General features: G+C 48.4%; 8 protein-coding genes across 8 annotated transcripts; 5 read left to right on the plus strand and 3 right to left on the minus strand.

The window, feature by feature from the left end:
- Nucleotides 1-61: 61 nt before the first annotated feature.
- Nucleotides 62-640, plus strand: M430DRAFT_21866 (hypothetical protein; the record flags this gene model as incomplete). The annotated part of the gene is made up of 2 exons (XM_024864582.1): nt 62-291; nt 361-640. The coding sequence occupies 2 exons, from the start codon at nt 62-64 to the stop codon at nt 638-640; spliced, it is 510 nt and encodes a 169-aa protein (XP_024717682.1).
- Nucleotides 641-681: 41 nt separating this feature from the next.
- Nucleotides 682-1,822, minus strand: M430DRAFT_145363 (hypothetical protein). The gene is made up of 3 exons (XM_024862943.1): nt 1,593-1,822; nt 1,532-1,547; nt 682-1,471 (listed from the first exon to the last, which is right to left on the minus strand). The coding sequence occupies exons 1-3, from the start codon at nt 1,759-1,761 to the stop codon at nt 847-849; spliced, it is 810 nt and encodes a 269-aa protein (XP_024717683.1). The 5' UTR covers nt 1,762-1,822; the 3' UTR covers nt 682-846.
- A 298-nt stretch (nt 1,823-2,120) lies between these two features.
- On the plus strand, nt 2,121-2,446 carry M430DRAFT_108506 (hypothetical protein; the record flags this gene model as incomplete). Its single annotated transcript, XM_024861218.1, has 2 exons — nt 2,121-2,150; nt 2,204-2,446. 2 exons carry the CDS (start codon nt 2,121-2,123, stop codon nt 2,444-2,446), a joined length of 273 nt encoding a protein of 90 aa, XP_024717684.1.
- Nucleotides 2,447-2,484: 38 nt separating this feature from the next.
- Nucleotides 2,485-3,327, minus strand: M430DRAFT_36813 (hypothetical protein). The gene has a single exon (XM_024867000.1). It carries the CDS (start codon nt 3,319-3,321, stop codon nt 2,731-2,733), a length of 591 nt encoding a protein of 196 aa, XP_024717685.1. The 5' UTR covers nt 3,322-3,327; the 3' UTR covers nt 2,485-2,730.
- Nucleotides 3,328-3,950: 623 nt separating this feature from the next.
- M430DRAFT_145372 (hypothetical protein) lies at nt 3,951-10,295 on the plus strand. Its single transcript, XM_024862944.1, has 2 exons — nt 3,951-9,700; nt 9,758-10,295. Exons 1-2 carry the CDS (start codon nt 4,025-4,027, stop codon nt 10,244-10,246), a joined length of 6,165 nt encoding a protein of 2,054 aa, XP_024717686.1. The 5' UTR covers nt 3,951-4,024; the 3' UTR covers nt 10,247-10,295.
- Nucleotides 10,296-10,987: 692 nt separating this feature from the next.
- Nucleotides 10,988-14,050, minus strand: M430DRAFT_107780 (glycoside hydrolase family 3 protein; the record flags this gene model as incomplete). The annotated part of the gene is made up of 5 exons (XM_024861178.1): nt 10,988-11,353; nt 11,572-11,750; nt 11,827-13,003; nt 13,058-13,900; nt 14,006-14,050. The coding sequence occupies 5 exons, from the start codon at nt 14,048-14,050 to the stop codon at nt 10,988-10,990; spliced, it is 2,610 nt and encodes an 869-aa protein (XP_024717687.1).
- Nucleotides 14,051-14,996: 946 nt separating this feature from the next.
- M430DRAFT_108317 (hypothetical protein) lies at nt 14,997-16,878 on the plus strand (the record flags this gene model as incomplete). The annotated part of the gene is made up of 5 exons (XM_024861202.1): nt 14,997-15,122; nt 15,192-15,566; nt 15,614-15,890; nt 15,939-16,513; nt 16,570-16,878. The coding sequence occupies 5 exons, from the start codon at nt 14,997-14,999 to the stop codon at nt 16,876-16,878; spliced, it is 1,662 nt and encodes a 553-aa protein (XP_024717688.1).
- Nucleotides 16,879-17,048: 170 nt separating this feature from the next.
- M430DRAFT_60956 (hypothetical protein) lies at nt 17,049-19,152 on the plus strand. The gene is made up of 4 exons (XM_024868891.1): nt 17,049-17,235; nt 17,289-18,158; nt 18,214-18,731; nt 18,786-19,152. Exons 1-4 carry the CDS (start codon nt 17,130-17,132, stop codon nt 18,984-18,986), a joined length of 1,695 nt encoding a protein of 564 aa, XP_024717689.1. The 5' UTR covers nt 17,049-17,129; the 3' UTR covers nt 18,987-19,152.
- Nucleotides 19,153-19,362: the final 210 nt, after the last annotated feature.

Raw genomic sequence — 19,362 nt, forward strand, 5'->3', positions numbered from 1 at the left:
ACAAACTCGAGGCCGTCTTATCTGGCACCACGTCCCACAAAGGTTTCATGCAGCAATAACCATGTCTTCAAATGTTGGACTCAGTACGCCCCGTGGTAGTGGTACCTCTGGGTACGTACAACGCAACCTCGCGCACCTTCGGCCCCGCGATCAAGGCAAACCTTACTCCACCGACCTCGACAGTTTGAAACATCGACAACGGCAGCCCGACAAGGAGATACTGGAACATGATCGCAAGCGGGAGGTTGAAGTGAAAGTCTTCGAGCTACGTGACCTCCTAGAAGATAAGGGGTATGTCTCTCTTCGGGGAACCCCCCCTCATTTGCGCAATGTCGACAAGGTGACTGACAGGATTCCCAGAGTCGATGAAGAACAAATCGAGGCAGAAACACAGGCTCTACGCAGAAAATTATTGAAGGAAAGCGAGAGGAATAGGGGACCTAATGCGAAAGGCTTGAAGATGCATCAGGTTCACGAGTTGGCGGAGGCCAAGATCAAACAGGATGACAGGTTCCGCAGTGCGCTGGGGATTAGTAAGAACTACGAGGAGGGCAGCCATTGGAAAAAGCAAGAAGAGAGGTTGAGAGCCAATATGGAGAAAGATGAGGGTGGCAGTGTCAAGAAGGAGTATAGGGACTAGGTGATGCTTGGAAAAGGATAGAACGAAACGGAGTTCGGGGGGATACTTGGTCGTCAAATTGCGTTATGGCGTTACGTGTGGCCTAATTACTGTGTCGAGTTTGGATGCTTTCGATGGTATTATGGTATTGGGATGAGTTGCCAACCACGGGGATCAGAAAGGTGCGAAAACAAAACCACTTTCAGCATCAGAAATCAGTCTAAGATCTACAGCTTATGCTTCTTCTGTCCACTCGCGATCTTCCTAAACTCTCCCTGCGGGATCCCAGCCATAAACCTCTCCAGCCCACCGAAAACCTCCGCCACACCCTGCGCATCCAAAGTCTCCCTTTCCGGCTTCCTGATCAGGGCCTTAATCTTCGTCAAGCTATCACTGACCAAATGGCTACCCAGCTTATCCTCGATCTCCTGAAACACCAACTCTCGGAACTTCTCATCCTCGCCTTTCTTGCAATCGAAGATCTTGTTCACGAAGCCTACCTGCAGCAACTCCTCCGCCGTGATACGCTTGCTCATGATGAGGGCCTCGTTAGCCTTTGAGATCCCCAGCCGCTGGACGAAGGCGCGGGAGGCGAGGCCTTCAGATACGAGGCCGATGCTAGAGAACGGAGTCAAGAGGAAGGTGTGCGGCGTGCAGTAGATGAAATCCGAGAAGGCGACCAGGGCGGCGGACAGGCCGATCGCTGGTCCATTGAGCGCGGTGACCAGGATCTTGGGATGTGTGTAGAAGGCATGCGTAATGTTTAGGTTGTTGGCTACGAAGGTATGAAGCCAGTGGTGTTGGATATCGCCTCCTTCTGGCTCTGAGTTGCTAATTCCTATGTCTGCACCACTGGGGGAGTATTAGCATGTGAAAGCGTCTGAAGCACTGAAGCTTGAAGTGGGAGCTGACGCAGAAAAATATCGTCCTGGGACAGGTTAGATATGATTTCAGACGGGAGAAACGAATGTACCTTTGCCGGTCAAAACAGTTATATACACCTCATCATGAGTAGCGATCTGCCTCATGTACGTCGCAAGTTGGTAATACGCCTCCTGATCCAAAGAATTGAGCTTCTTATCGTTGTCGATGGTAATCACGGCAATCTTGCCTCTATATTCGCAAGTAACTGGTGAAGACATATTTGACGGATAATGACGGGAGTAATTGAGAATTAATAAATCACAAAGAGCTCTTAACAAGTCTATATAGAATTTAGAATTATAGAATTACAGAATCGAAGATCCGCAATGCTCGGAGTGTGGGGTAAACAGCAGGCGGTTGTATGGACAGCCTCGGCTCGGTTTTGACACTGCAGGGGCCATATGTCATCCTTGAAAATAAGGCTGAACTATTTTTCTGTCTTGAAGTGGAACGATTCAACGATTCCCCGGTCCGCAATCGACGAAAAGACGAAAAGACTCTGTGTCCTAGTCCTAGCCTCACCAAGACCTTCAATCACCCAGTCCGTGCCAAGGTTGTTTGCAACGAATCCATCACAATGGGCGGGCCCAATCTTGAAGTCTTCAAAGTCCGTCTCCTACCTTGCCCTGGCGCTTCCATCGACTAACACCCTATCTGCAGTTCGGCATGTATATCATGTTCCCGATTGGTATCATGTGGTACTACGGCACGAACCTCGACAATCGATTCTCGGTGCCGGATTTCTGGCCCAAGCCCGAACAGACGTACAAGATCCCGTTCGAGAAAGAGGAGATCCATTCCGAGCTGGAGAGGTTGCGGCAGCGGAGACTGTACCTGAGAGAGAAGAGATTGGAGAGGGAGGCCCGGATGGAGCAGAGGAGGAACGAGGAGGAGGCCAACTGAGGGGAGATTCTGTTCTGAATGATGGGACCCGGAATCCCGGGGATGGGCAAGTCCAGATACGTGCCGCCTTGCCATTTTCTGGGACCACATGAAGGATAATATATACATGTCTGATTAGGTGGAGTTCTCATTGCAGGCGTTGGGGGAATAGTTATGGCTATGGGTAGTTGTGGTCATATAATGGTCTGGGTCTCCGCTCGCATAACCCGCAAATGGACGAATTGGAGGGGTATAGTCTATCATTGTTGTACATGTACTCTACAGATGCCCATCTCCTCTACATTCTATGCATCAAGTCTACTTTGTAGATCCTCCCAGACATCATCCGCAAGACTGCCTTGCGAGACATTGGCATATACTCCCTGGACATTGGGATTTTCCTGCAGCGCCTCAATAAAAGTCGATAGCGCTTTCACCACTTGTTCCGACTCCAATTGGACCTTCGTATCCTCATTCGCATCCCAAATAATATCCGAGCTCTCTACCTTCAGGTTTAGACTCTTCTGCAAAGCTTCTGCCGCGGAAATCGTCTTGTTTGGCTCCGTCCATACTATAATGCTTCCGTCTTCGTCCACTTCGACATCTTCCGCGCCTGCTTCAATGGCTTCATCCAGCACCTCATCGACCCCCAAATTCCTCTCGTCTTTCTCGAAAGCTACCCGCCCCTTCTTCTGGAATAGGTAGCTGGTGGGCGTAACCGACCCTCCGTGGTTCTTGACCAAAAGCTTCAAATCCATCAATGTCCGATTCCTATTATCCGTTTCGGCCTCGATAATCATAGCGACCGTGGGTGGCATGATGGCCTCCAGCGTCAGATGCTCGAGGACTGCGCCCGTCGTAGTTTTGCCTTGTCCGCGCGCAATCGCCGCTTCCATTGCAGCTTTGGGATAGCCAGCTATGGGGTGTAAGTTTCGAGGAATACTGCTGTGGAAGGGGTTATACCCGGTCATGTACCTTTCTTCGCGTTGGCCAGGACGGTGGCCAGTCTCGGGTTGGAGTTTGGGTCTCCGCCATAGACTGCAATTGTAGTCAGACACACAAACATATATCTGGGAAACTTATATGTGGCATCTCACGCTTGGAGGCGAGGGCTATTTCCCGCGAGAAGATAGAGCGCTGGACATTCTTGGTTGCGTCTTTAGCACCTTTGTCGTGCTTGATTTTCGACCACCGATTATGGCCCGATTGCGAGGCGGAAGAAGTCGAGAACGGGAGACATCGAGTACAGATAAACTCCCCTCGAGCCAGAGAGGACCGGAGAGCTCTGGCAGATACAGCCATGGTGTATATAGAATAGAGCTGTTGTGATGCGCGCCGCTCCAGAAATTCTGACAAGCCGCCCAGAGGCCAATAACAATTCTTATTCACTGCGGATTACCTGGGGATATTAATAGATAAATTCCCCGTCTAACACTATAGTGACGCGAGCTCCCGATTGGTCAGTTCAACCACTGCCGTAAAGGGGAACCTGGCATCATAATGCGATTGTGATCGGCCTCGAAACCTCCAAGAAACTTCTCCTCTGTCCTTCTCACAACATCACGAATTCCCCCCCGAATCCACCTACATCCTGGGGCCATGTCCTCGACACCTCCGGCCAGCTCTGCGAACGGCTCAACCCCACCTCCTTTACCACGAGTAGAATCCTCGAACCCAGAGCTCGACATCAAGAAGCTTCAGTCCCTGCCCTCAGAACAACAAGACCTTTTCCTCCTATCCTTCGCCTCCGGGCTCACAAAACATGTCGAGTCCCTCGAGCCAGACGACTGCACGGCCCAGCAGTTATATCTCAAGCGCGAGCTTATGCAAATCCTCACCCTAGCATCTCCCCCGCCAACGAGAGTTATAAGGAACAATCTGGGGAGATGCTTTGCGCATATTCTGAGCAAGGGGGATAGGAAGCTCTTATTCGAGACGATCAATGACTTAGTCGGCATTATCACGAGCGGGAAGAGTAAAGGGGATGGGGATCTAAAGACGAAACACGCGGCAGTTTGCTGTTTAGGAGATGTCTTTGCCGCGGCGGGGGACAGCGCTATTAGCTTACATCCCTTGGCATGCTCGTCGCTGCTGAAGTTGTTGAAATCCGCGCAGAATAATGCAGGCTTGAGAGCGGCAATCTTCAATGCGCTGGGCAAGATTGCGAAGATGATCGGGGGCAGTATGGATGAGAATATCGCAAAAGATGCGTGGAAGGCGGCCAGAAGCTCAGCATCGAGCGACAAAGCTGCGTTAGTTCAGATTGCGTCCTGCCGTTGCTTGAAGATGATGGCAAAATACACGCCGTATTTCGATTATGCCAGCGATTTCGAAAGCCTCAAGTCTACCATATGGAAGACCATTGACTCGTCGAATTCCCTGGTGCGACAAGCGGCAGGGGAGTGTTTAGCGGAGGCTCTTGTAAAGAATCACTCGGAGGCTCCGGTACTGGAGAATGACGTACCGAAGATCAAAAAACCAAAGAGGCAAAATACCAAACGTCTATCCATGGCCCCTGGTGCAGATGATGAAGAGATCCAAAGACCCGAGAGTCCAGGACCAAAGAAGACTCCAGTTTTGGTCTTCACTCTTCCAGAGATGCTGAAGCAGCTGTCGACTTTCTACGTCAAGGCATCTACGAGCAATAAGGCGCGAGCTGGCATAGCAGTCTGCTACAGCCGGATCTTTAAGAGTCTGGGAGAACGGATTGTGGAAGCGTCGTACATGAAGATTGTGGATCATCTTACACTTGAAGTATTGAGCCATCCAAACATCACCAATAACAGATATCGATTGTTAAGTACTCGAAGGTTCATTCAAATCATACTTGAAGAAGTCATTGGTCAGAACATTCTCGGCGAGTCGGGGCAAATTGATGCTGCCAAGGCGTTGATCAACGACATTCTCAAAAACTATCCGCAAGTTATCAAAGAGCGAGCCGAGCCAACAAAATACACCCTCGTTGCGGCCTTGAGTGCTTTGGAATCTCTGATCAGAACTCTGGGATCCGCAGCAAATCATTTCTCGGACTCTTGCCGGGACGGCCTGCTACAAGTCCTCCAACACCCAAGCTATACCGTTCAAGTCCATACATCCTCCTGTCTGCGTACATTTGCTTTGGCTTGTCCTCAACAACTTCTGCCTTGTCTTACGATATGCATGAACAGCGTTAATAGGGAACTGAATCTTCTGGCTTCGGCAAGGAACTCGCCTCGAAGATGTGTTGGCTATGCGAATGGACTTTCGGCAATGCTGAGCACGGCTCCCTTACAACCTTTATACGGCTCAGTAGATGTGAACAGTCGCGTGCTTTCGCTTGCTACTGGGCTGCTGAAATCCAGTAGCAAATCAGAACTTCGAATTTCTGGAACTCAGATTCAGGTCGCGTGGATCCTGATAGGGGGGCTCATGTCATTAGGGCCCAATTTTGTCAAGATCCATTTATCGCAACTTCTCCTCTTATGGAAGAATGCACTTCCGAAACCCCTCGCCAAAGACAACACGTCTCAGCGCAGCCATCTCGAATCTTCGTTTCTCACTCATGTGAGAGAATGTGCGCTTGGGTCTATTTTGGCATTTTTACAGTTCAATAGCCGGTTACTGACAGTGGATGTCTCAAAAAGGATTGCGGCATTGCTTCAGAATACAACTGCGTTCCTCCGAGGTCTACCATCCAAAAAGACTACCGAAGATATCACACAACGCCTCACCCCATCCTTACAGTTGCAAGATTTAGACATTATGGTTCAGCGGCGGGTTCTTCAATGCTACGCGAAACTAGTCACCCTGAGCCCTGCTGGTGGAAGTGAGGCTTTACTACAATCAAATCTACTGACACTTGCTGTATCATTCTTCGCCGATCCTGAAAACTACACTCCGAGCTCGTTAAGTACATCGATTGCAAGCTCAGCCGGCAATTTCGAGACCATTTGGGATGTAGGGGATAACTGTGGCTTTGGGGTCACCGGTTTAGTCAGAGGCTTCAAGGTGCGAAGCCTTGTTGGTGAACAGGAGAGCGATGCTCAAGATGACTGGATGAAAGATAGTGGACCCGACAATGCCATCTCCAAGGTGCTGCTTTCACCAATATGCAGCTCCCTCGAGCATGATTCGCTATCATTATACTTGGGCGACCTTGGAAATATAGATACTCATCCTGACCCTCCCGCGACTGAAGTTGTAAATATCGCTATCAAGCTATTTGCTATCGCCTTCCCGCTCACTCCTCCTAAGATTCAAGAGAGTATACTTGAACAAATCGCCACCTTCCTCTCAGCAGGGTCACTTCAGCGCGATCCTGGGCGAAGGGCAGCGATGAACATCAACATTGCGACTGCACTCTTTTCAACTTTGAAGGTCGCAGTCAAAGAAACACAGTCAACGGCTGGAGATCTTACCAATCCAGCAGTGGAGAAGCTCATGCAAGAGATGATTCGATCTTTTGCCGTCCACCCAGACCAATATATTCGGAGTATTGGATACCAGGCTCTTGCACGACTCTGTAGCAGCTCAGGAAATGCGTATACGAATCAAGAAATCAAGTATCTTGTAGAAACCATTGTAAGCAATCGGGAACCCAGCGCGAGAGCTGGATGTGCCATGGCTTTGGGATGTATCCATTCCCAGGTTGGTGGTATGGCGGCTGGATTCCACCTCAAGACGATTCTGGGAATTTTAATGTCTCTGTGCAATGATCCCCATCCAACTGTGCACTTCTGGGCGCTGGAAGCCCTCGCCAGGGTTGCGGATTCGGCTGGCTTGACCTTTTCTGGATACGTTTCAAGTACTCTAGGCATGCTTGGTCAATTATATGTTGCGGACACGCATAATGAGGAAGGTTCCTCACTCGCTACGTCGAATCTGGAACTGGAATTACCGACAACGGCTGTCATTGCTCGATGCGTGGACTCCCTTGTCAATGTCCTGGGGCCCGATCTCCAGGATCTTAGCAAAGCTCGAGAGTTGATCCTGACTCTCGTGGGCCAATTTCAACGAGAAGAAAATCCCCTGATCCTGGGTGGAAGTCTAAGATGTCTAGAGCACCTGGCACTATATGCTCCCGGCTACATGGCTTTCTCCGATTACGTCGTATTATTACAGAGGGATCTCAACTCCGAGTATCCAGAGCTCAGGGACATTGCCATTGATGGCCTCTACAACCTGATGAAACGCAACCCGGAAGATGTGGTTAAGGTCGCAGAAGAGGGATTTGAAGATCAGTTATGGCTTGCCTTAGATGCTGATCCGAGACACGACGGGATCAAGAATTTGATTCGAAGTTGGATGCAACAATCTTGTCTCACTGAGACTGCGCGGTGGCTGCAAAGATACCAGACAGTCTTAACGATGACCAGACCCAAGGTCGCCGAGGCTACGCCGGTTAGTGAAAAGCCCAAGACTGCTCTGCCAGACTTGCGGGATGAAGAAGTGGCAGGCTTTGCTTCCGCTGGCGGAGTAGGCAAGGATGATGGAACGGCTGCTGGACCTTCTGGCCAGGAGCCTCTGCGATGGCAGGTTCGCACTTTCGCAATGAGTTGTCTGGCTGAAATGTTCAATATCGTCAGCAAGAACACCCCTCAGGATGGTACTTCACCTGCCCAGCTCGCTCTGCAAAAAAGGGTTGCAGATGTCATTCGAATGGCCTTTTCTGCGTCAACTTCGAACGTCGTGGAGCTTCGAGTTTTGGGTCTGAAGATCATCGATGCCGTACTAAAGATGTTCGGGAGAACCCCTGACCCAGACTTTGCTGAAGCTCCGCTTCTGGAGCAGTACCAAGCTCAGATTAGCTCAGCCCTAACACCTGCGTTTGCCGCGGATTCCTCCCCAGAACTAGCATCCGAGGCTGTGAACGTTTGTGCTGCTTTCATTGCAACTGGTATTGTTAAAGACGTCGACAGAATGGGTCGTATCCTGAAGACCCTAGTTACTACCCTGGAAAACTTCTCAGTTGAATCAGAAGTTGCAGCTATTGGAGATCTCAAAGGCCTCAGCTCTAATGCACAGGTTATGGTGAAGATGGCCGTCTACTCTGCTTGGGCCGAGCTTCAAGTTGCGAGCACAGAACAACAATACTTGGTCGATGTTTTGAAACCATACATTGGCACTTTGACTCCCCTATGGCTCGCGTCTCTAAGAGAATTCGCCCGTCTCAGATTTGAGCCAGATATCTCAATGAGCTTGGGTCCGCCCTCTCTCTCTGGTAGTTTAGACAGCATCTACTCGGCATTGAATCGCGAGACACTGTTAAAGTTTTATCAAGACTCGTGGCTGAACCTCGTTGATGCAATCGCAAGTTTGATTGAGCAGGATAGCGAATTTGTCTTCGATGCACTAGATGGCAAAGAATCCGATGCGCCTACAGCCAATGGCCACTCGAAAGGGAACGATATTAATTATCGAGACGAACCCGTCGCGTTCTTCTTTGTGTTGTTCGGCATTTCTTTCGAGGCTCTCGTTACTCGACCAGGGAGCGACGCTCTTGCTACGCAGGACCAGACACTCCATATCTTGCAGGCGCTGAAGAAGATTCTGCACCCAAGTGTATCGGGGCACGCAATATATCGAGAAGCAATCTTCTCAGAGACCATGGATTTACTCGATAGGTTAGTTCTCACTGAAGGTCTTGATGTTCAAGGTGTCATTGTTCAGATTGCTCGGACTCTCTGCATTGCCCATCCATCGGCAACGAAGTCTCAAGATTCCGAAGAGGGAGATTTATCAGAAGATATTGAACAACTGTTCGAGCTCACCCGGATAATTGTCCTGGTACTTTCTGGCCTCTTGCCAAATCTCACCGAGCCCCAGCAACCCGCTCGACATCAGATGACAGACGAGGCCATCTCTCTTATACGCGTATCTCTCAATGCCCTAGTTGACGCGGCCGAGGTCTTCCCCTCGATTATCAAAACGGATCTCCACGCCTGCATCATCCATATCTTCGCCACCATCCTTGGCACAGCCAGCTGCCAGGCTGTTGTGGTCCCTCAATCACTCCCAATCCTAAAACGCTTCATTTCCAGCATTTCAGTTACACCCAAGAACCAGACCGAAGGCGGCGACACAAGCCTTGCTCAAATCCAAGGCTGCCTGAAACGTTTCTTATCCATATATCTTAATGCTCAGAAGCGAGAGACCGAGGCTTCGTTACCTTGCGTCAAGAATATACTGCTTGCCTTTACGGTTCTCCTTACGAGTGGCACAAATTACATGTCAGCCGCCGAGCCTGTTGTGGCTCGCTTTCTTGACGAGGTGCTTGACTGTCTGAATGATCGCATGGTAAGTTCTCTATTCCTCCCCCATCGCCCATGCAACGTACACTAAGTATTCCAAAAGACGGCCAAAGTAGCGGCCGGCTGCATCCGCACCATCCTCCTCGCATCGCCGAAAACAGCAGCGGATCAAAGTATATCCCGCTACCTTCTGCCACGCCTCATCGCCTTCGTCACCAAGACCGAGAACGAAGACCCAGAGAATGCTCGTGCATTGATCTCCCATTCGCTCACAGCATTCGTATCTACCCTGAAGAGCGAGCAGAAGGCTGCAGGGATGGCAGTAATCGTCCCCACATTATTAGAACGTGCAAATAAAGAAGGAGAAGGTGTGTATGACCAGACGGGCGCAAGGCTTTTAGAACTGGCGAGTTCGGATCAAGTGGCATTCAGGGGCGTTGTGGGACGCATGACAGAAGAACAGAAGGGTTTCATGGAGAGCGTCTTCTTGAAGGCACGACAAGCGATGGCTACAACGAAAGGGAAGGCTGAAAATGTGAATGGAGAGGGCCGAGAGCCTACCATTGCTTTGAGAATGGATTTTGGAGGCTGAGAAGTCCACCTGATGTGATATACATATATATATATATCCTTACCCCACGTCATTGCTACAAAAAAGAAAGCAATCACATATGATTAATGAACCTGCCCATCTCTTTATTTTACGGGATCACCCGAACTTGTCCGAGAATCCATACACACGGTAAGTATGTCACACTCTCATATCTGTATAGCGCCAGAGCAAATGATTATAGTTTCCTCTAGCCTCGGGGCCTAACCTGTTCCTATGAGTGGTGATACACGCCACCCCCCCCCCCCCCCCTCTTTCTCTTGTTATACGCCAGCCCCCTATCTACTTCAAAAACCGTTCCGTCCTCATGAGACGGCTCCTGGGCCCGGATATATCATATAGTCGTGGGATCAGAGAATTAGTGACCCTAAGAAAGAGTGAAAGGTGAACGGATTTCAGATTTCTAAGATCAGAACAAGATGGCCGAAGTTTTATTACTCGGTACGATAGAACGGCTAGAATGAGGAGCACGATTCCTGGCAGACGGCTGAGGAAGCCAATAAAGAAAGCACCGCTCAGAATTTCTGGATCCCACTCATCTTACACGTTCAAGCCAGGGTCTTAGTTGAATTTTAATGTTGGTCTGGAACGTATACTTTTCATCACAATAGGAGCAAACTGTTCTTGATTAGTTGCTAGATTTGATTTATTATGTCTCGCCCGATGTTAAGTCAATAAAGACTTAATACAATAATGGAGTGCAAGGCTCCTCATGACCTAATATCACCACTCATATCCTTCATACTCCCAGAAAGGTTCAAATCCCAACGTTTCATAAAAGCCACGAATCACTACCCAATCGATAAGGACGCCCTCCAAGCCCCTAGCCTTCATATATTCCATAGCTTTAACCAGGAGCGCTAATCCCACCCCTTTCTTCCGAGCACTCGTATCCACACCAACGCACGCGATCAAGCCGGTCTTGTCTTTCGACGGGAGGAGAGGTAGGAATGCAAAATCTTCTCCTACTACTGTGTTGGGTTGGCACATCAGAGTCCATCCGATTTGGGCCCCGGACTCGTCGAATGCGACGAGGACTTCTTGGTGTTGATTGGCCTTGGCGAGACGCTCATATGCTTCAATCCATGGCTGATATAGTGTCAGCATCAAGTATGAACGAGGATGACGATGAAGGAAAATAGTGTTAACAATGTTAAAACCAAAGCAGTCCAACCCTTACGCCGGATGTTGGCAGTTTCCTAGTGTCCCAGATAGAATCAAGTTACTGCAACCAATTTGAGAATAATAATAGGCTTAGAAAGCTCTCCAGATGGCTAGCATTTAACAGGGGAAATGGCAATACACACCGCATTGTAATGGAAGTTAGCCCGCTGTTTCGTCATGCATTCCTCATACAGCTCCGGAGACCAAGGGGAAAAGGTGAGCGGGAGGTTTGCCACACGTTCGAGGACTCCCGCCGGCGCGATTTCGGTAACGATGCTTTTGTATAAATCCCTAGAAGTCGGACCTTTGGCTTTTCGAAACCCTGTAGATAGATCAAGACGTCAGCGGACAAGTAATCCTCCAATTTTCGGCGGCCAGGGCTTGAATAGAGCTCTCACCTCTGTGCAAGAAGAAATCCCTGTCTTTTGATGGAAGATTGATAGGAACTCCTGGCCAGAATCGAGGAAAGGACGACTTGATACTAAAGGAAGTTAGTTTGCCAGAGTCGGTTCTGGCCTTCAGCGCTTCATGCACTTTGTTTATCAAAGCTGTACCGATTCCTCGGCCGCGGTACGCCTCAAGAACCCCAATGACTGATACTATTCCATGGGATCCAGTGTCATTCTGGTTAAAATACGCCAAGCAAAATCCTTTCTCGTGAATGAGGTGTGTGGAGTTGCCCCGAGTAAGGATCAACTCCAAGCGCTTACGCTCAATACTCCATGTAGGGAAGATTTCTTGCCAGAGATTCCATATATGCGTGACATCATGTTCTGATGAGCTATCGAGAGTTCGAATCTCGTGTGTCACGCTTTGTAGGCCGATAGGAAGGGAGCCTATCGCAGGACTGGTTCCAAAAATGACATTGAGCGCTGATGAAAATGCCTCCAGTGTTGGTTCATAGGTCGTAATGTAATTCTTGATAATCTCAACATCGTCCAGGAAATCATATGGATCACACGTAGCAACCACTATCAATCTCTTTCCTAGAATCTTCCCAATAGCTAGACCAAAGTCTTTCTGATATTGATTGAGGCTGGCATTCCGTGTGCAGAGTAATACAATATCTGCCTGCATGAGAATTTCCCTCGCATCCGGGTCTGGTGCCTCTGGACCGTAGTATTGTTTGACGTGCATACCTGGGTGTCTTGCTTCAAGCAGCTCTGTGATAGACTTTTTCAAATATGGTTCTCTGGTCTTCTCTTCACCACTACCAACTGCACCACTCCCTACTGGGGTCTTTCCTGGAAGGAGACAGAGAATTTTGCTTTCCAGTCCTTTTGAAATGGGGATACACCCTGGAACGCTGCGAACAACCGTAGTGCTCTTCGAGTACATTTTGGACGCCAGGGCAGAATGTCTTTTGTTTGTAGCTTCCATGTCAAGAAGAGCCGGCTTGGTTGTTGAATTTCGCAATGATGAAAGGTATTTGCGCTTGAGTTCTTCCACTCTGCTTACGGATGTTTGAATAGCATCCTGAGAAATCTCTCCTGACTTAACTGCTTGGACCACTTGTTCGATTGCACCAACCTGCGCAGACATGGTATGACAAACCATCACACAATCAGTTCCCGCCTGTTAAACTTGTCAATTTCTTCATGCAAACTGGACATTAGGATAGGGGTTTACCTTCAGGGCCAGAACGGCACCTTTTTCTGTTCCATATGTTGCTCTGACACCGTCCATTTCCAGACAATCGCTAATAATCAAACCCTCATACTTCATCTCATCTCTGAGAATCTTGATTGCGGCTGGGTTCAAACTGGCAGGTAATGTTTTCGAAGGATGGTCATCACTGAGGCCTTGATCTCCAATTCCTGGCATTGAAATATGCGCAGTCATCACAGCTTCAACTCCCTCAACAGCAGCTCGTCGAAATGGGACTAACTCGCATGTATCTAGCATAGCTCTGCTCTTTGAGATGACAGGCAATCCATAATGTGAATCAACAGCCGTGTCGCCATGACCCGGAAAATGCTTCACACATGGCACAATACCACCTTCCCGCAAGCCCCTAATTTGAGCTGATACAAATCTCCCAACGGTCTCTGGGTCATCAGAAGGCGACCTAACTCCAATAACGGGATTCTTTGGCTCGGAATTGATATCTGCAACTGGTGCATAATTCATGTTAATACCAAAACCCCTCAAGACCTCAGCAGTCGCTGATGCAATCTCAAATGCATTCGAAGCATCGACGGTGGCTACGAGGGCCATTGGTCCAGGTAATTGTGCCGCGATAGGCGGCTTGATACGTGTGACGAGGCCATTCTCCTGGTCGATGGCTATGAACAGGTCCTGCTGGTGACCAGCTGATCTTGCAATTTCTTGTAGAGAGGTAGTGAGCTCAAGGAGCTGAGAAGCACTCTCTATATTCCATTGGAACAAGATAATGGCACCGACTTTGTGGGTTGTGATGAGGGCCTTGATATCGTCGTTGGGCACGTGACCTTGGAAGCCCACAATGAAAAGCTGTTGCTAGGTATTAGCATAATTCTTTCTGATAACTTCACAGATAGATTGAAGGAGGTGGGTGTAGACGATGTTGCTGAATGACAGACAAGTGACTGAATGTACCTGACCGATTTTGGCTCTCAGCTCCTCGTCCGTCCATGGAGCCATAGTGCTCGTTGGCTGTGGCTCTGACATTGCAAACGATGCTGACCACGTCTAGGTAATAGTTTTCCTGATTCAGGGGCTCAATAGCTTCGGGGAGTTTGGTTGGTTGGAAATCAGCGTACTCCAGTCTGTCCTTCTCTGATGCAACATCGTTGCGAACCTCGCATCTCCACGTCTCCACAGGGAGCGAGTCAAACGATATCACGTGGGATATTCTTGTCTGAAAGTTCCAGATTGTTTCTCTAATTGAAACCGGGGCGCAATGATGACCCTACTAGCGCATTTGGAAATGATGTATGCAACGTAGCATTGCTAACTATATTACAGTAGCATTATATCCCATTCTTGAGAAGCTGGGGTTTTCGAGTGTGAACTTGAGATAAGGTTAACCGGTCTTAAAGCGGCGGCGCGCTTAGTGCTTTTAGCGAATAGCGAGACGCCCCCCTTTCTCAGGTCCAGACAGCATCGAGGTGGATAATTGCCAAAGAGTTGGTTCTAAACAACTTCTCCCACCTTCTTACATGGTTATCTACAGGTACCGCTCTGAGTATGAATTGCTTCCAAGAGCTAGCAAATTCCAAGATCAACCAAGTGCTGAAGTTGTTTGGCCTTTAAGCGGCAAGAATATGTGCTGGGGGCCCTGCATGACTCTGTATGAGAACCGATCATCGTGGAGATTGCCCTTCTCTGGGGTATTCATGCCGCTAGAAGTTACCCCACCTCGTTGAATGGGCAAGTGCATAATCCCAAAGCGAGATAAGATATCACAGTCTTATATCAACGACTTATGGTCCCTTTTTCGTTCTTCGTAAGGGCCTCCTTTGCTAGACTATCCCGGGGTTACCCTCTACTGGAGTAAATCGTCAATATGGAAGATCCAGTGGGTATTGACGCCCAGAATGACATCGATACTAAGCACGTGATTGTGAAGACGACGAACAGTGATCAGATGAAAACGAAACAAATCAAAGAGAATCTTGAGAAGTATGAGCAATTATTCGGAGCTGATGAGGATGCTTTTGTTAAACCTACAACAACGAGGAAAGAACTGTGGTCCTATTACTTATACTACAATGTATGTAGTGAAACCCGTTACCCCGGATTCTTAAAATCTAGGATACCGCTGATGAATCGATGATGCCAGGGCGATAACGGCGTTGGTCCAGGATCATACTCACAGAGCCTTTTTCAATCTGCTCTCACAGCAGCAGGATGGGACCCAGCAGTGAGCCCCATCGAGAAAGGAAATTGTGGGAATGCAGGGTGTGTAGTTTCATGGGGTTCGGGGACGCGGTCTGTCTCCAGTGTGGTGCTTATCGCCAATGGAATCTGCTTTGCTATCATGACTGTCATGTTCGTGGGCCTTGGTTCCGCTGCAGATTACGGAAGTTTCGGCCGATGGCTCTTGCTCTTCCTCACAGTTGTCTGCTGGGTTTTCCAGTACTGCATGATGGCTATTAGACACCCGAGCCAGTGGCCTGCTGCAATGGTGCTCTATATCATATCCTATATCGGATATGTAGGTATATGAGCTCCACACTAAATAACTATACTGATGTATAGCAGGGAGCGACCTTGGTCTTCTATGCGGCCCTCTTCCCAAGACTGGCGCGGTATATGCCCCACGTACGAAAGGCCCGGGAAGAAGATCTGAAAGACGGGAAGATAGACCAAGCAGAATACGATAGGATCGAGAGTATGGAGCGAAACCACATCAGCAACATTTCAACGGCGCATTCAAATATTGGATACCTACTCACCCTTGTTCTCAATCTGTCTGTTCTTCTACCGCTTCAAGGAAACTCCTTTGGAAACAACCTTGCCCTATGCTTAACCAACACTTGTAGGTTGCATCTGTTACTGTTTTGATTCGAGAAGTTAATGCAAGTAGATTGGGTTGTCCTCGGAATCTGGTGGTTTCTCTTCCAGCAACCTCGCCCGGGACCCAAGATGCCAAAAGGCAGCAACTATGCTACTATTGGCTGGAAACAAGTCCTTCTCGCACTCAAAGAAATTAGGCACCTTCCCCAGACATTCTTATATCTCGTCTCATTTTTCCTTCTCGCAGATGGACTCAATACCACTGGGACACTCGTCTCTATCATCCAAAACAACGTCGTATCCTTCTCATTCCTCGAAATCACCTATCTCGGTCTCGCCCAGGCGGGATGCTCCATCTTTTCCACCTTTGGGTTTTGGTACTTCCAGAAGTACTTCGGGATCAAAACGAAATATATGTTCATGGTGACCAATGCATTCAGCGTTTTCATACCATTCTATGGAATGTTGGGTCTCTGGACGCAAAGAGTGGGATACCACCATGTCAGAGATTTCTGGATTTATAATGTTCTCTTCGGCCTGTTCCAAGCGCCGTACTACGCCTATGCTCAGACCATGATGTCTGAAGTGACGCCGAGAGGGTATGAGAACATGTTTTTCGGCCTGTTTGGGATCACGAATCGTGCTGTAAGTTGCTTTCCCAATTATCCTCATCAGGTTGACTTGCTGATCTGAACTTAAAGTCGAGCATCATCGGACCGAATGTTGTCCAAGCGATCATTAATTCAACTAATAATAATTGGATGGGATTCCCGTTCCTCTTCGCGCTTTGCTCCTGCGCGAGTATTGTAATCTGGTTTGTAGATATAGAAAAGGGCCGAGAAAACTGCAGGGTATATGTTGAAGAAAGAAAGTTGATCAGAGTAGCGAAAGAGTCTGGTTTAACAGCAGATGAGGTTATTGAAGGCGTTGCAACTGGGAACCTGAGTAGTGGGAACGACGGTATTGAAGTTTTTAGGGTGCAGAGTTCGAAAGTGGATCATACTAGTTGAAGATGTTGCATTTAAGTATTCAGGAACAGATATTGAGGTTCAACTGGCCTTTACTCTTTATCTTGTCTGAAAACCCAAACAACATCCTGGTGCTATTTAAAAGCTCAGATCACGTGAGTGAGCCTCATCACTGATTCGCCAGATAATCTTCACCTTCACCGTCTGACTCAGAGTGGACGAAGGTATTTCGCTTTTCATGACTTGCGAGATTATTTATAAAGGGCCAGGAGACCTGAAGGGGAAAATATAAAATGGAGGCCACCAGTGCATTTGCGTTAAGCCGGGAAACTCCATCGGCGCAGAAATTTTTCCAAAATCGTGAAACCTTAATCGCACAAGAGAAGAAGCACCGAAGCGGTGAGAACAATTACAACAGACTCAATCAACCACTTGAAACTGATGAGATGTAGATTATGCATTCCGACAGTCTCTTTCGCCTGTCGCGAAGCAAGCGTGCGCGATCGTGTCTCGCATCCGCGACGAAGAAAAACGCACGATTTGGAAAACTCAAGGCAACCCCGATCTGAATCAGAATGAGCTGTTCCCAGGAATGATGTTCAATGTTGCAAAAGAGTACATGGAATCTACCGAGTTATGGCGGATTGTTCGAAAGATGCCCAAAGGCAGCCTGCTCCATTGTCACCTCGGAGCGACAGTTGACCTAGATTGGGTGTTTAACGAAGTACTCTCGACTCCTGGAATTCAGATGTCTTCTCCTGTTCCATTGTCATCAGAAAGAATTCGTGAAAATGCTGTCGTTAAGTTCCGGTATTCAAGCGTTACGGCAGCAGATGTGCCATCAATATGGTCTCAAGACTATCCTCCACATACTCTCGTCCCTATAAAAGTGGCGGCAGCAACATTCCCTAACGGGGGCCAAAAGGGTTTCGTAGCCTGGATGAAGGACCGCTGTTCCATCACACAATCGGAGTCGCTTCAACACCATCTCGGAGTCGACGACGTCTGGAGGAAACTTCAGTCAGCCTTCGTGATGCTCGGGCCGCTCACATATTATGAGCCCATTATGCGAGCCTTTCTGAGAAAATTGTTCCTTACTCTGCTCGAGGATGGCGTCAGGTGGGTGGAGCCCAGAACGGTCTTCATCACCCCGTTCACGCTAGAGGGTGAAGAACAACCTGCTCCGAATGCCGCGGAGCTGTGTCGTGTTCTGAATGAAGAGATTGAGAAATTCATGGCTAGTGAGGAGGGGAGAGGCTTCTGGGGCGCTCGTTTCATTTGGACTTCGATGAGAGGAGTAGATACAGAGAGTTTGATTGCAGGTAAGTCCCTTGAAAATTCGTCGCGGGCATAGGACATTGACGGAGCTTCGTTCAGATATGAAGCAATGCATCCAAATGAAGAAACGGTATCCAAAGCTTATCCAAGGATACGATCTTGTTGGGCAGGAAGATCTTGGAAGGACTCTCCACGACCTCACCCCCGAACTTCTCTGGTTCCAGGACGAGTGCGCGAAAGAAGGTGTCCACATTCCTTTCTTCTTCCACGCCGGAGAGTGTCTCGGCGACGGAGATGAAACCGATCATAACCTCTTCGACGCGATCCTTTTCGGTACAAGAAGAATCGGACATGCGTTTTCTCTGTACAAACACCCGTTGTTGATTGATATGGTAAAAGAAAAGAAGATACTCGTCGAGAGCTGCCCTATTTCAAACGAGGTCTTGAGATATACAGCCTCAATCATGTCGCACCCGTTGCCTGCCTTGCTTTCTAGGGGTGTCGCGGCATCACTCTGTAATGACGATCCGGCGCTTTTAGGCCAGGCAACTTCGGGAATGACGCATGATTTCTGGCAGGCATTACAAGGATGGGAAAGTCTTGGTTTGGAAGGACTTGTAAGTTACAGCATTCCATGTATTGAATAGATAGGGAACTTACCTATATACTAGGGCTCCCTTGCCCAGAACAGTATCCGTTGGTCAGTCTTTGAGGACCAGACTGACGAGGAATGGCTAAAGGATATTGAAGAAGGTCCAAATGGATCGACTTCCCGAGCAATGCGAATTCGACAGTGGAATCTAGAATGGGAAGAATTCTGTCAATGGATTGTCAAGGAATTTGGCTCGGAAGGTCATAAGCTTAGAAATTAAATGTTCATGCCGTGGATAAATTGAGCTGGGTTCTCAACCCATTTTAAATAGCTCTTGGATCTGGAATATAGACCTCAAACGTTATAAAACTGCACAAAGGAATGTGAGTAGGTTATTGAAACGGAAAGCCGCTGTTTATAATAAAATTTGGACTTATAAAAACCGTCAACAGGATGGTATGAGACCAAAGAAGATGGCGTCGATCGAACTCAGTCAATGTATTTCACCCAATGGTTCTTTCTACCAAGACGCCACTCGGTTTTTGGCAAGACAGCTTCATTTGCCACGCAAGAGCTTGAAGTAGAAATCAGATATTTCAATTGGTATTTAAAAGTGTTTTGAGCCTTGACGAACGTCAGACCGTTATAACGCGAGA

This window comes from Amorphotheca resinae, assembly GCF_003019875.1.
Source record: "Amorphotheca resinae ATCC 22711 unplaced genomic scaffold M430scaffold_11, whole genome shotgun sequence".
Lineage (NCBI taxonomy): Eukaryota > Fungi > Ascomycota > Leotiomycetes > Helotiales > Amorphothecaceae > Amorphotheca > Amorphotheca resinae.

Coding starts and splice junctions, on each gene's coding strand:
- M430DRAFT_145372 (XM_024862944.1), top strand. CDS start 4,025: ATGTCCTCGACACCTCCGGCCAGCTCTGCGAACGGCTCAACCCCACCT. Junction 9,701..9,757: donor ACTGTCTGAATGATCGCATG/GTAAGTTCTCTA, acceptor GTATTCCAAAAG/ACGGCCAAAGTAGCGGCCGG.
- M430DRAFT_145363 (XM_024862943.1), bottom strand. CDS start 1,761: ATGTCTTCACCAGTTACTTGCGAATATAGAGGCAAGATTGCCGTGATT.
- M430DRAFT_60956 (XM_024868891.1), top strand. CDS start 17,130: ATGGAGGCCACCAGTGCATTTGCGTTAAGCCGGGAAACTCCATCGGCG. Junction 18,159..18,213: donor TACAGAGAGTTTGATTGCAG/GTAAGTCCCTTG, acceptor AGCTTCGTTCAG/ATATGAAGCAATGCATCCAA. Junction 18,732..18,785: donor GTCTTGGTTTGGAAGGACTT/GTAAGTTACAGC, acceptor CCTATATACTAG/GGCTCCCTTGCCCAGAACAG.
- M430DRAFT_36813 (XM_024867000.1), bottom strand. CDS start 3,321: ATGGAAGCGGCGATTGCGCGCGGACAAGGCAAAACTACGACGGGCGCA.